This window comes from Phaethon lepturus, unplaced genomic scaffold (assembly GCF_000687285.1).
Source record: "Phaethon lepturus isolate BGI_N335 unplaced genomic scaffold, ASM68728v1 scaffold34994, whole genome shotgun sequence".
NCBI classification, from domain to species: domain Eukaryota; kingdom Metazoa; phylum Chordata; class Aves; order Phaethontiformes; family Phaethontidae; genus Phaethon; species Phaethon lepturus.
This window is the reverse complement of record NW_010536113.1, coordinates 7,192-20,618: the sequence shown is the minus strand read 5'-3', so window position 1 is coordinate 20,618 and position 13,427 is coordinate 7,192. Positions and strand designations below refer to the sequence as shown.

At 47.0% G+C, this 13,427-nt stretch overlaps 1 protein-coding gene across 1 annotated transcript; it reads right to left on the bottom strand.

The window, feature by feature from the left end:
- On the bottom strand, positions 1-7,686 carry PACSIN3 (protein kinase C and casein kinase substrate in neurons 3). Its single transcript, XM_010286073.1, has 9 exons — positions 7,592-7,686; positions 6,998-7,154; positions 5,960-6,195; positions 5,394-5,549; positions 4,671-4,846; positions 3,744-3,864; positions 3,143-3,279; positions 1,723-1,883; positions 1-124 (listed from the first exon to the last, which is right to left on the bottom strand). Exons 1-9 carry the CDS (start codon positions 7,643-7,645, stop codon positions 9-11), a joined length of 1,314 nt encoding a protein of 437 aa, XP_010284375.1. The 5' UTR covers positions 7,646-7,686; the 3' UTR covers positions 1-8.
- Between the last annotated feature and the right edge of the window lie 5,741 nt (positions 7,687-13,427).

The following is a 13,427-nucleotide window of genomic DNA, read 5'->3' as shown; positions in this document are numbered from 1 at the left end:
AGCAGGAATCACGATCCAACGTTCTCAACATAGTTAGCAGGATAGAGTCCAACTTGGCCAGTGAGAAGTCGGCCCTTGCACCAGCCCTGCTCATCTTCCTCACTAATCTTCATCAGTTCTTCACCTAAAAGCAAAAACAGTCATTAGGAAGCAGCCTTGGGAAAGGCAGCATGGCATTTCTCCCCCTCCACCCCTCAGAAGAGCAAGACCTATTGGTCTTAATCACCACACTTTCCCCCCACCCTTATCACACTCTATATCATACTGCACTTTAATCAAAGCCACAGTTACTGACCTCTTCAGTATCTATACTCAGTACCATCCCCTAGGCCAAGGAACTTAAACAAACCTTCACTTTTGCTCTTCAACATCAGAAATATTTTTGTGCCCTGTATTTCTGCCTGCATTCCTCCCCCCAGAGGAACATGCTTACAAGCCAGAGAGATCGGAAAGAAATCTATTTCTTTAGGCTCCTCTATAGCAGGTGGTAAGGAAACACAAGAGGCTGGTAAGCTCTGACTGTTAGGGCCCAAAATGACTACTGCATGATGGAGTGTCTGGTTTGGCCAGCAAGGCATGGAATCAACTCATTTCTCAGACTATGACCAGGAAAGGCTTTTAACCTTCCCACATCTACTTTGGGAAAGGGCAGAAAGGTCATCTTCTCCACCAGTAGAAGGTCATACTTCTACCAGAGAGGGAGGACTGACTGCATCAGTAAGTACATCCCACACTGGGAGAGGCTCAGAAAGAAAGTCATCTGCTGTTAAGCTTAAGCCCTCCTGGTGCATGCTTTTCAGAGCAGATTCAAAAAGGGGATGACTAAAGCTAACCAGTCATGCCTCATTACATGTGCTGGGCGGAAAGAGAGAGCAAAGAGTCAAATTCTAGAGCACCCATATTGTAAGCTATTTTAAAGCAACAAGTTAATGTTAGGAAGTTTACTAGTATGATAACACTGCAGCATAGATATTGGCCTCAGGCACAAGCCCCTGCTACTGAAGGACTTCAGTGCCTTTTTAAAAGGGGTATATTTTGGAGAGGTATAGCACAGAGATACCAGATTGGAGACACTCTCAAGATCCAAATGTCCTATTGGAGTTGGAGAAGATGGCACATGCAAACTAAATTTAACTGAAGGAAGAAAAGGGGAAGGGTCTGTTTGCTCCAGCATTCTCTCTCACTCAATCCTCTGCTGGAAGCCAAGATCTCCACGCTCAAGATACCCATTTTGAGCAACAGTTTGCATAGCTGTTTTTTGCTAGCTGAACTCTGCCTTCAGTAGTGCATGTCAGTCAGCCGACCTTTCTCCCAAAGCATCTATCTTTTGGTTACTTCAAAGGACAATCCAGACAACCTATATAATTTTTGTATCAAGGGCACAAGGGAGAAGCATTTAATAAAGTCTGAAGATACAGTACAGAATGAATGCCTTAAGAGGAGGCAGGAAGGATCTGTTTTACCACTTGGGGTCTGTTCTCCCTACGCTGTGACCAAGGCCTAGGCAGTCTCTTTTTATGTGGCCTCACTGTCTTAGTCTAGAACAGGTTGGACTGTCCAGTGTATCATCCACCTCAGAGGAGCTGGCAATAGGTCAGGCCAAGGGAAGAAGAATAAGTATCAGTTTTCAGGGGGACATTCAGTTCTTAAAGAGTGTTTCAATCATTCAGTCAGCCCCAGTGGGGACAGCAAAAGGTTAGTAAGAGATTAGTGCTTCTGTACCTGCTTTAAAGCTCAGCTCATCAGCCTCCTGTCCTGTGTAATCATACAGCGCTCGTACCCGTACACCTGGTACCTTTATGTCCTCCTCGTGCCCATTGGCATCCAGGCACTTCTTGGGAGTGTCCTCATCTGACCACTCTGAAATGTCTTCCTTCCCTCCGCTTTGTATGTGGAAGGAGAGAAGGGACAAGATGGTTGTTAGTAGACTCATCTCTCACTCACCTCCTCCTGAATCATGCACCACCCTGACTGCCCCCAAGACTGCTATGCTATAGAACGAGGTGCAAGAGGCCCAACAGCCAAGTGAGGGTGAACAGGGAGGAGAGGTACCAGGAAAGGCTACATTTGGCTGAAAGCATCCCAGCATTAGAGCCCTGGGGGCCAGAAGGGTAACTAATTCTCAAAGTATTTTCACACATGCACACTCGTCATGACCTCATCCTACTCTAGCAGACCCTCTCACACAAGGAAGGCTGGAGATCCCAGCTATGTCCAGAGTTATTCCATTCAAGAATAAGACTGACAGAAAAAACCATGTCTCCCATCCCGAAGAGACATGTCTGGAATGCTGTTTTCCCAAGTCAGGAACAGGAGCAGAGGGGAAGAGCAGCAGAGGACAGGCACCTGGAACCCAAAAACCCCTGAAGAGGCTACATTCCATACTAACTTCACATAGGTGGGTGCCCTCAGTCTGTCATAGAAGAGGCTGTTCTGCTCCTCTCGATAGGAAAACCTGTAGATTGGCAAACAGGGACCCTGAATCCAATAGACTGTGAAATACAGTAGTGGCCTTGAGACATCTCTATATCCCCATTCTTTTCTGCCCAGTTTACTTAGGCGAGAGTTCAGCTTTTAAACCAGGATGGCTATTAGAACTGTAGGACTTGAGTGTCTTCAGCCTCTTCCTATTCTTGAGATTGCTTCCTGGCAAAGGAAGCAGCTATACTGAATTGTCAGGTATAGTACTCAGAACCATGCCAGAAAAAAACAAAAAACCAACAAACCACCACCACCCCCCCGCCCCGACTGAAAAAACACCCTGATGCCTGCATTTAGGAAACAGTACAGCTAACTGCCAAAGCTGCCAGTTCCCAACTCTCCTCACCTGTCTGGGAGGAAGAACTGGGGAAATGCATGCCAGAATCTCACACAGCATTAGTCTCATGAGGCCAGATCTCATCACTAGAAGAATCTTTACAAGGAAGGCGCCTTGTGAGGCAGTATGTACTAGATCAAAAAAGCGTGCTACCCAAAACCCCCTTTTCTACCCTGTCATTTCCAGACTGGCATGAATGAGCAAGGCCATGGGCAAGAGACAGGAAGTTAAGGAAGAGATCAATCCTATCAATCCAACTCATTCATGACGCTAGGTGGGACTGTACTTTTCCTAACCTGATGTATCCCAGACTTCAGCTCTTACCTTCGCTTTGTCTGCAGAGGGGTCTGAGAGACAACACCATCCCGTGTAGGCAAAATGCTGGTCAGCGTGACATCATCAGCCATCTTGCCACTCTTCTCCTTCTTGGTGATTGGCCGTTGTGTTTCGAGGGACCATTCCTGTTCAGGGAAAAGCAATATACCATCAAGGCACTCAGATAAGATTTTGTTTCTGGCCAATACAGGAGGACAGAACACCAAGTCACACTTCAGTTGTGGGTGGGCTTGTTAGCCAAATGGCCTTGCTGGTGTAGCAGGCTCACTCCTGTTGAATCCCAAGGTGCAACAAGTGGGGCTGCGGGAAGATTATAACAGGACCTTGTCCCAAGGCCCTGAGCACCAACTTCTGTTCTTTGACCTTGCAGCTGGATGGCTGGAGTATTTGTGGTGTGGTAGGGTTGCACGTGTCCCTTTGGGCACCAAAAGAGCTTACAACACAACAAACACTTTCAGAAGAGCCTAACATCCTGAGCCTGCTGAGCAAAGATATGGTCTTTCCAACACAAAACTAGTAATCCACCAATTTCAGTAAAGCAGCTAGATGTTTGGAAATAGTAATAACACACTTTAAAATGCTACGTCACCTCAAACTGAGGCCAATTCATTGCCATGCCTGGTCCGTGAGTGTTGCGCCACCACTTCAGGTCCTCCTGGTTGTCTGCAGCCATAATGATTTGGTAGAGATCTCGATACAACGCATGAAAGCTATGGCCAGGAACAGACAGAACCATCAGTAACCAAGTCCCTCAGCAGTTCCCCAAAAACCAAGTAGGAAGGAAAAGTGTAACTTCACGCACAATTACATAGCATCCAAAGTCCCACAGGATTAAGGATGCTAGAGCAGCACCTGTTCAGCCCTAGGAAAACAGAGCCACCCTTACAGAAGGGTCAGCCTGGCAAATGGGACAGGCTTGTTTGGTGTGCCCATGGCTAGTGTCTGCCAGCTCTCTGCACAGCTCATCAAATAAGCACTGAAAGAGCCTGGCACATTCTTGCCCACAGACAGGGACGTGGCTCAGATTTGTTGCCTCCACCTTAAAAGTATAGGAGCAGAGAAGATTTTTGGCTGCACCCATTTCCCTGGTGTAACCCCTACTTAAGGGCAACTTGTGGTCTTACGGTTATCATTATCTCACAAAAGGTCTCTCTACTCAGGGCAGAATGGGTATAATAGCCAGAAGGCAACAGAGCTGCATTCCTCAGACTGGGATTACATGTAGCAACATGGAGGCATTTCACAGAATAGAAACACACCCACAGGACAGTACTGGAAGAGGAAAGTTCAGAGGCAGAAAGAATCCTCTCTGGGGAGCCTGGCACTATTCAAGATAAGAGACACCAGCACTGGTCAGTCTAAAGGGACCAAATGCCAGTTCTCAGACACACTTGGAAGGGGAAGGAGCAAGATCAGCCTGATGTAAGCAGGTAACTCCCTTTCAGACACCAGAATTGGCACCAGAGCCCAGGGCACCCCAGGCTAGCAGACATCCCTCCTGCATCAGGGCTGGTACCTTTCAGCGGTGGAGAGGTTGAGATGCTGGTGCAGATTCAGGAACATCTCCTTAAAGAAGCACAATCGCTTGCGCTCTGCTTCCTGACAGCCCTCAAACACTTGCTCCATGTCCTCCATGTAGCGGGGATTGTAGCGGTTTAGCTCTTCCAGCATTTTCTCATATTGATCCTTGCACTGTATCAACCCAAGAGGACAGCAATAGTGAGATGTGTTGCCTTGATGTCAAACCAGTGACACTCCCTCTGCTCTGGCTTGGGACTGACAAGTTTTTTCCCCCTGCACTCCTGAACAAATACAGCATAGAAGAAATCCCACAGCTGGTATCCCAGTCCACTGTTCTCCTTATAGTCTTGCAAGTTCCTTGTTCTTCCTTGCCACCCTCTTCCACAGAGAATCTTCTGCACTTTCACTCTTGTGGGCAGGCAAACCAGTCACTTTGGGTAGCCAAGTCTTCAGCTCTGCAGCTCCAACCCTCTGTACCAAATCCAACCCGCCCCCCCCCCCTTTTTTTTTTTACTTACTTATAAATTAGATCTTACCCAACACCAAAGATAGAGACCTTAATCTTAGTTGCTGAAGTCCCAGTCTTAACTTGCTAAAACCTCGACAATGGGATCTCACACCTCCTTCAGGAGCCATTTCACTGAGTGACATTCACAACCAGTGCTTTTTCCTTGAGAGGAGTATCCTTGTGACCCACATCCATACAACATACACTCACCTTCTCAGCCTCCTGAGTGCACTTATCTACACGCTCCTGCAACTTGCGCAGCTGTTCCTGAGAGACAGACGAGTCTGCCTTGGCATGGTTCTCCCTTGTATGGGCTGTTTTCTCCTCCTTCCGGGCTGCATGATAGTTTTTCTTAGAAGTCTCCACCTGTAGGAGGAGGATGCAGAGAAAGCCATCGTCCTGACCACATTGATCCTCCATTACTCAGAGAGGGCATATCAACATTTGTTACAGTCAGCAGCAATTGTTCTGGCACAACCTAATAGGAATGCAAATTTGGCATTTAGTAAATCATGCTCCAAAGGGAAGAGGTACCTCCAAATGATCTCTTTCAATGCTCACCTGCTGTGCAGGAATACAGAGCCTGTTACCAAAGTCTTCCCACATGGGAAGGAAGCTACAAAACCACCAAAACCTAGAGACCATCAAGACATCCCTCCCTCTCTGGCATTCTCTGCTACTCTGGCCAAACCCAGTTCATTTAGCCCAGTGTCTCACAATCAGGCAGCCAGCTCAACTGCCCTTATCCCTCCTTCCCCATTTCACACTTTGCTCACGTCTTTCATCTTCTTCACCCAGGGTTTCTGGGCCTTGCGGAACCCATCTTCTGCCTCCTTTGTCTCCTTGAAGCCTCCAATCATCTGCTTGTGGTAGGCCTCCTTCTGCCAGGCCTTGATCTTATCTGAGTCTTCGCCAGCCAGGTGGTTCCGGACAGCTAAGTGAATTTCACTCAGTTTGTCTGCAGCTGTCAGGAAGGCATGCCAGGCCTTCTCCAGAGTACCATATTGCGGACCTGCAGGAACAAGCACCAGAGTGGGTCTTACACCTCCTGCCCACAGAAAGGAACGCAGATTCTTTTCCTCCCACACACATCTATCGGTATGGAGTCAATTCCTTAACTCTCTCCTATCACACAAGTCAGCATTGACTGGTCTCCACACAGACCCAACAGGCAGCATCTAGACTGGCTGTTAGAGCTGGCCGAAACAAGCATTCCTTTTGGGCAGCCTTAGCTGTCCCAGATGGTGCCTGCTAGGAGAAGGTTTCTGTAGAAAACTCTGTTGACAGATCTGGCCTGAGCTTCAGGACGGACAACACCACTAGTTCATGCCTGAAGCTAAGTTTCTGCTTCACAGACCAGTAGGTCCTTCGGGGCATCTGTCCCAGTGTTTCCCATTACTTTGTGAGACGCTATCAATTTGAGCCCACTGCCAGTAAATCACAGCATTAGTAGTTATTCTCTGACTGGAGGAGAAAGAGAGACAGCCAAACCATCCTTAAAAGGGAAGATCTGCAGCTTGATTTAAGACTTGGACTGCCCAAGGACTTGCCAAACTAAACAAATACTTGTTTTTTTAATCAAACACGTGACAATGCACAGAACAGCTCTCCAAGTGAGTGAGAGAACTGGCTACAAAAAAACCCACACATACAAAAGACCCACAACACAAAAGACATCCAAGAAAGTCACACCCTTTCTAGAGAAGGGAAGCCTATCCCCCAAAGAAACAGCATCACCTCAATAAGAGAGAGAGCACTCAAGGAAGAAAGTGCAATGATCACATCCTGTTCCCAGTCCAACCTGCCAACTTTACCTTTCTCCACATTGGTCCTCCACTTACGGGACCATTCTGTTAGCTGCTGGGCATAGTTCTTCTCTATCTTGGCTCGCTCCTGGAAGCAGGAGATCAAGTCATTGCAGAGCCGGTACCCATCATCCACACGCTTCACTGTCCGTCTGTAGTTTCCAGCCTAAAATTTCACACAACATCATCATTTATACTGTACTGACTTTCATGTTCTTTCAGAGCAGAGAGCAGCAGGTCAATTACTGCATGGGGAGGGAGCACAGGTCCTTCTGAAGGCAGCAGCTGGGCTCAGACCCTCCTCTGACACTCTCTCAGGCAGGCACAGAAGTTGAGGAAAGAAGCTGAGATGCTTTGCTTGCCTCTCACAGCTCAGATCAGTGTCAGCTGAACAAGGAACTCTCACTCCACAGCATCTGTGGAGGAAAGGGTCACCTCCTCCCTGCAGTAACACACAGCATGTTACTGAACCTCCCCACAGTTCCTCCCTTCCACTCCCCAAGAGCAACATGTCACCCAGGAACCTGAAAGTCAATTCCCTAATTCCACAAGTGGGAGGTAAGACATTCCTACCTCCCTCAAACTCCGATTATCCTTCCTTACCTCCCAGAAACTGCCCCCAGGAGCCTCCCCACCAGCATCATCTTCTGATGACATCACCCCTGTTTTCTTGCAGCAGAGAATTTTTGCAGATTTCAGTTAAGCTGGGAAGAGAAAAAAGGGATTTCTAACATAGCACTGGCTGAGCCTTTGCAGAGAGCACGTTCTCCATGACTCTTGGAGCTAGAGGAGCCCAACTTATTGCCCTGCAGGCAAGTACTGCCATCAGTGCCCCTCTAGCAGCAGATGGCTAGATCCCACAGACATGCCCAGGACTGAACCTGCCCACTCCCTCCCTGCAGATGGCCTCCTTGGCAGGCCTGTAGCACCTTGGGAAAGGATGTTGTAGAAGACAATCTTGCCAAACCTCAGCTGTACAGATATTGGAGATGCTAGTGAATCCAACACCCTTCAGCAGCACCAGCCATCTCTGCAGAGATTGCTTTCTTAACCAAGGCCCTCAAGACTGTAGCAAAAGCTACAGAAACTGAGGTAGCTAAAGCTACTTGAAATCTGCCTTGAAAGACTTTAAATAAGTCTTCTGTCAATGGAGATGACTCCAGCTTCCCAGTATGACTCGGGATTATGGGATTACAACAACTGACTGGAGAAAACAAGGCTGAGCAGTCAGCAGACAGGCATGTCTTGAATAGGGAGGAACCCTATAAGCTGCCCACCAGCTGAGCCGGGCTTGAGCAGAACTACAGAAACACGCTGCGGCATACCCAGCCACATGGCACTGCAGCACACATGCCGGTTACCCAGCAGCACTGCTTCCCTAGAAACATTGCTGTAGAGGTGGTGTTTTCATTATGCTCAACTATCACTGCATCACAACTCAAAATCTAGGCTAGAAGGTAAAAGGTTTGTCTCATCCTCTGTTGTCTCAGGACTTTTGCCCATTCCCCTGTGCTAATCTGTGCTGCCAGCTTGTTCCTGACATGGTGTGACACTAGGAATTCCTTGGGGAGAAGTTCAGGGTTGCTCTTGTTCAGGAATGAGAGGGAGTAACAGAAAAAGGCCCAAGCCCAGTCACTCACACACAAACCTACTCCATTCTAGGCAACCCTGGGTTAATGCGGCATAAACGTCCTTTGCTGCCACTTCTCCTCTTGCACATTCCTAGTTATAAAAAGCCTCCCTCACACCCCAGAGAGGTATCTGCTCATTCTGCCAGCCCACAGAGCACACGACCTGATCTCTGCTAAGAGTTCACATATCCCACCTCCTCCAAACGCTTCTCGGTGGCATGAGCCACACTGTGAAGCACACCAACACAGACTGCAGGCATTTCCTACGTTTCTTCTGGAAACAGTTTGGCTCTGTTTGCCCAAGTCTCATCCCATGGAGAGTGTCAGGAATACATTAACGCTGTTCCTCTGGGTTTCTCCAGAAGACTGAAAGTACTGAATTTCAGTCACAGAAGCAAGTTGTTAAATGGGACATGACACTCAGGTGCACAAACCTTGAAACGTGAAGAACACCTCCACCCATGCCACCAGCTGTTCCTGTCCTCCCTCCCCACCATTTGTCAGCAGGCTACAAAGCTATCTTATGCGCCTCCAGGGCAAGCAATTCTACTCTTGTCTCCAGTAACTACATACCTGAAAGCTGAAAGTGAGATGCCGCAGGGGAGCAGTGGCCAGCTGGCAAGTATGTCCTGAGCTCTTCAAACTCCGTGAAAAAGACTGAAGGAGACAGAGATGGGCACAGTTAGACACTGACACTGCTTTGTGGGGATGCTGCCTGTTCTGATGCATTGCAATCCCAGGGGTGTCCCCCTTCTGCCAGCTACTAGGAGGGGCACCCTCTAATACAGCAGCTGCAGCCACTGTGCCTCCCCGAGATGCCACGTTCCAGCACGTAGGAGAGATCCCAAATCCTTGTGTCACAAGATCCAGCCCCAGAGAGGGTGAAAATAGAAACATTGGGGCGGCATGACAGCACTGTGCGGGAAAGGTAGCATCACAACAGCTGAGCAAAGAGAACAGCTCAGGCCAGAGGCGCCTAAAATAAGCATGTTCCTCAGGCACCGTACATGGGGCCTGGTCCCCGCTCACTGTACAGTGTCCAGTTTAGCAAACCCCACTGCCTCCATGCACTGCTGCCCACACTTTTATGCATAGCTGGCTTTGGGAGAAAAAGGGAAAGATACACACATACACCTTTCTCCAGTCTTTCTTTACTAAAGATGAAGAGGATTTATATACAAAACAAAGGACTTTATAACTCTACATTTAAAAAATAAAAAACTCACAAGAATGCATATTCTGGTCTAGAGGCCTCGAGTCCTTTTAGTAGCAGAGCACCTAGCACTGCCCTGGTAGGATGTGGCGCTCTACCAGCAGAGCTTTTTGTCCCTTGGTTCTGTAAGCTGTCCCCATCACATTCTCAGAAATACTTTATTTTGCTATTATGGTATAGGTAACTCATCAACTTTCCACAAAGGAAAGGGAAGTAAAAGGCCTGCAGAGGCTAAGGGAAGTGAGGGCAGAAAGAGGCATTTTTGTTCACCTCACATTCACTTCCCTGAAGATTTACTTCAATGTCAAAAGTCTATTTAAAAGACAAACAAGCAAAAAACCCTTCTGCTCAGTCACTAATATCCACTCAGCTGAGGCTGGAAGATTAGGGCAGCTGAGAGTTAATACAGCCAGAGCAGAAACTACAAAACCTGGAAGTGGGATTTTTAGTGAGGTAAAGACAATTTTGCAGAAGGGGTAAAAGCAGGTAGGAAAAGAGAAGGCAGTAAAGGAAAGCGGACTGGGTTATTGCAAACAGACCAGGGACCTTTGGTGAAGAAGGGGTAGGGGGAAAAGAGTTGGGACAACTCTTGGTTAAAAAGTTATAGCTCATCATAAGCCTTCTAAGACTTCCCAGTGGTCCCTAGTAAAAGCAGACTACACATTCCTGAAACTGCTAAGATTAAAAAAAACTTCATGAATAGTTATGTAAAAATATACTTAAATCTGCCCCAGATCCTTCCTTTCTTTCTCCTGATTAAGATACAGATCAATTAGATATGACACATGAAGGCTGTATCACTTTTTCCACCCCACCCCACACCCCCATCCCCACTTTATCAGGAAGCAATGAATCACAAACATGCCTTCCATCTCTGGTTTCCAATTCCGGCTGACTACATAGTGCTAGAATTTGGGGGCAAAATGTGGAAAACTGTTGTGTGTTAGAGTGTGCTTGACTCATTTGAGTCAAGGAAAAAAAAAAAAAAAAAAAAATCAAACTAAGACAAAAAACCCAACACCAAAACGAAACCCAAATCCATTATTTTTGCAATTTTCATGTTAAATTTGAGCGATACCTACTTATTTTCTGAGGAGTTACAAACCCAAATAACTTGATTTACTACCACTAAGATCAACAGCCTCTAAGATAAAATAGTAGCTGCGCTGGATCAGACTAAGGGTCCTCATAGCCTCTGTAGACAGCAGCCAAAAGCAGATACCTTCCCTCGCTTTGAGGGTGGAACACGCATACATGATGCCTCCCTGCACGCTCTCCAAGCCTCTAACCATTTGTTGACAGGAACTTCCCGAGCTGGATGTGGCGCCTATGAATTTAGTAACACTCAATGGACTTCTCTTCCATTAATTTCTCCAATCTGCTTTTGAATCCACACAAATTTTTAGCATCCACAATATCATGTAGCAAAGTATCCCACAGCTTAAGGCTATAATGTAGTTGTCAGCATGGTAGCTAGGTGGGAGAATACAATACATCAGTATAATATTTCTACAAGCTAATCTCCATGACCTGAGTAGCAGCCAGTCGAATACATATTTCCATAGCAATTGTGCAGACTCTGTAGAAGTCCAGAAAAATCTAGCCTGGTAGAAGCAAAAAGGTCAAAGAAGGAGAACCCTTCTCTGCCAGGCTTTTTCTGGACTTTACATACTCCATGAGCCCATGTGAGTCAGTAGATCAAATTGGATCTGCATGCAGACATAGGGAAGGTACTTAGTGCTGCATACAGGGGCTGAAGAACAGCTGCTGCTGCTGTCACCCAGAGCCCTGGAAGAGCAAATAGATTGCCATTCGACCCCCTCATGCCTAGTTATTCCCAAAACACTGCACGTGTCGTAAGCCACCAAGAGCTTGAGATCAGGGAAAACATGAGTTTGCCAGGAAAAGCAAATACATGAGTTATACATGCAAAAGCCTGGAGGTTGTTTTACAGCAAGGTAGAGATGACAGGGCTACCTTGTGGTCAGCCTGATAGAGCAAGAGCCACCACATGATTCATGAGGGCTGGCAGAGCCTGTATACGCTAAGTAACATAGCTGGAGTTATAATGGGTCAGATAGAGTTATAGCACTACGTACAAGACTCTTTCTGATGCCAATGCCACCTCTGCTAAGAGGAGGCTATCTAGCAAACCATATTTGCAGGGCAAAGGAATGTTCATCCCCACCTTCCTGCCTTCCTCTTTCAGCTATCAGAGTTAAGAGCTACTTGAGACCTCACTGCAGCTCCTGCACGGCAAGCTCTCTGAAAAAGGAGGGAGAGAGTAACTACATCTCTATTCACATCACACCTCTGCAGGATTATGGACAAGGACACTACAGACACCACTACAGCCAGCAACGTCAGGTACACAAACTGAACCATGCAAATGAGATTTCTGCAGAGCTACAACCCTTTCTGCTAGTAGCATTAAAAATGGTACGTCCCTCCTTCCCCTAAATACCTGCTCTCACTTATGACCAACATAGTTATTAGGCCACACCTGCTATTAACTCCCTACAAAGTCATCAAAAAATGGCTCTTGGTCTTTAGCTGCAGAAAGGTAGAATGGCTTACGAATGCCTCACTGGTACTGAGCTCCACTCAGGGAAACGCCAGAGGGCTTGTCATGGCAGAGCTGTTTTCTTTCACCTTTAATCATGATGTTAATCTGCCCCCTGCTCCAGTCAGTCACACATCTCAGACCACAGATCCCTGCCCACAGACCAAGGTGTCAGGCTAAAACCTTACCTTTCAAAACATGTGCATCTGCCAACACACTACAAGGTATGTCTTTTGGTTTCGTGTTTGCACAACATGAGTACAACAGGGTCCTGATCCACAAGTAAAACTTCTAAACCCAATAGTAATAGTCACTCTTCTCCACTTCAGAAACCTTCCCCTAAGGCAGGTAAGCCACAGAGATCCTCTTCCCTCTACACTGCACTCCAATACTTCCAGCCTCCAAATGCCTAAGGCATCATTTCTTTACACTGCTCGACTGCCTCCTAAGACTTCTTGTGAGCAACTGTTTTCCTAAGTTTGCCAAGAATAAGCCTCTGAACTCTACAAATGCTCAAAGGGCTGATGCATGCAGCCCTGCAGAAACTCATCCACAGAAAGACAGCCTGTATGCTGCGCCAGACAAAGGCCTTCTGCCCAACTCCTCTCCCCTTTCCCAAGTGCAACAGCAAATCCTGGATGCAGACACATGTAGGAACAAGTTGAGTTATATTTCTCTAGTAATAGTAACTGGGGCTTTGGTGGAGGCACATTTTTATTAGGGACCAATTTCTATATCGGTGTTAAAGCCAAGCTAAACAAGTTTTAATCAGGAGTGGGCTGCTACTAACTGATTTCCACCTCAAGACAACAAACACCACAAGGCAGCAATGTGAGATTTCTGCAACCAATTTGTTTGATTCCCAGAGAGTCACTTTCCTGTATAGCAGGCAGCCGTGAAGGTATTGTTTTCACTCCCAGGGCACTTCTAGTGTAGGTTGCAGATGAACATTTCAATCTGAACAATCCAAATACACAAAAGGTGACAACCCCCTCCCCTTACAGAATGACAGATATGAAAACCCTTTTTTTT

Excerpts from the sequence above, each read along its gene's own strand:
- PACSIN3 (XM_010286073.1), bottom strand. The coding sequence starts at position 7,645 with ATGTCATCAGAAGATGATGCTGGTGGGGAGGCTCCTGGGGGCAGTTTC. Across the intron at positions 6,196-6,997 it reads GAGGACCAATGTGGAGAAAG|GTCCGCAATATGGTACTCTG; the intron begins GTAAAGTTGGCA and ends TTGTTCCTGCAG. Across the intron at positions 3,280-3,743 it reads TGAATTGGCCTCAGTTTGAG|GAATGGTCCCTCGAAACACA; the intron begins GTGACGTAGCAT and ends TTCCCTGAACAG.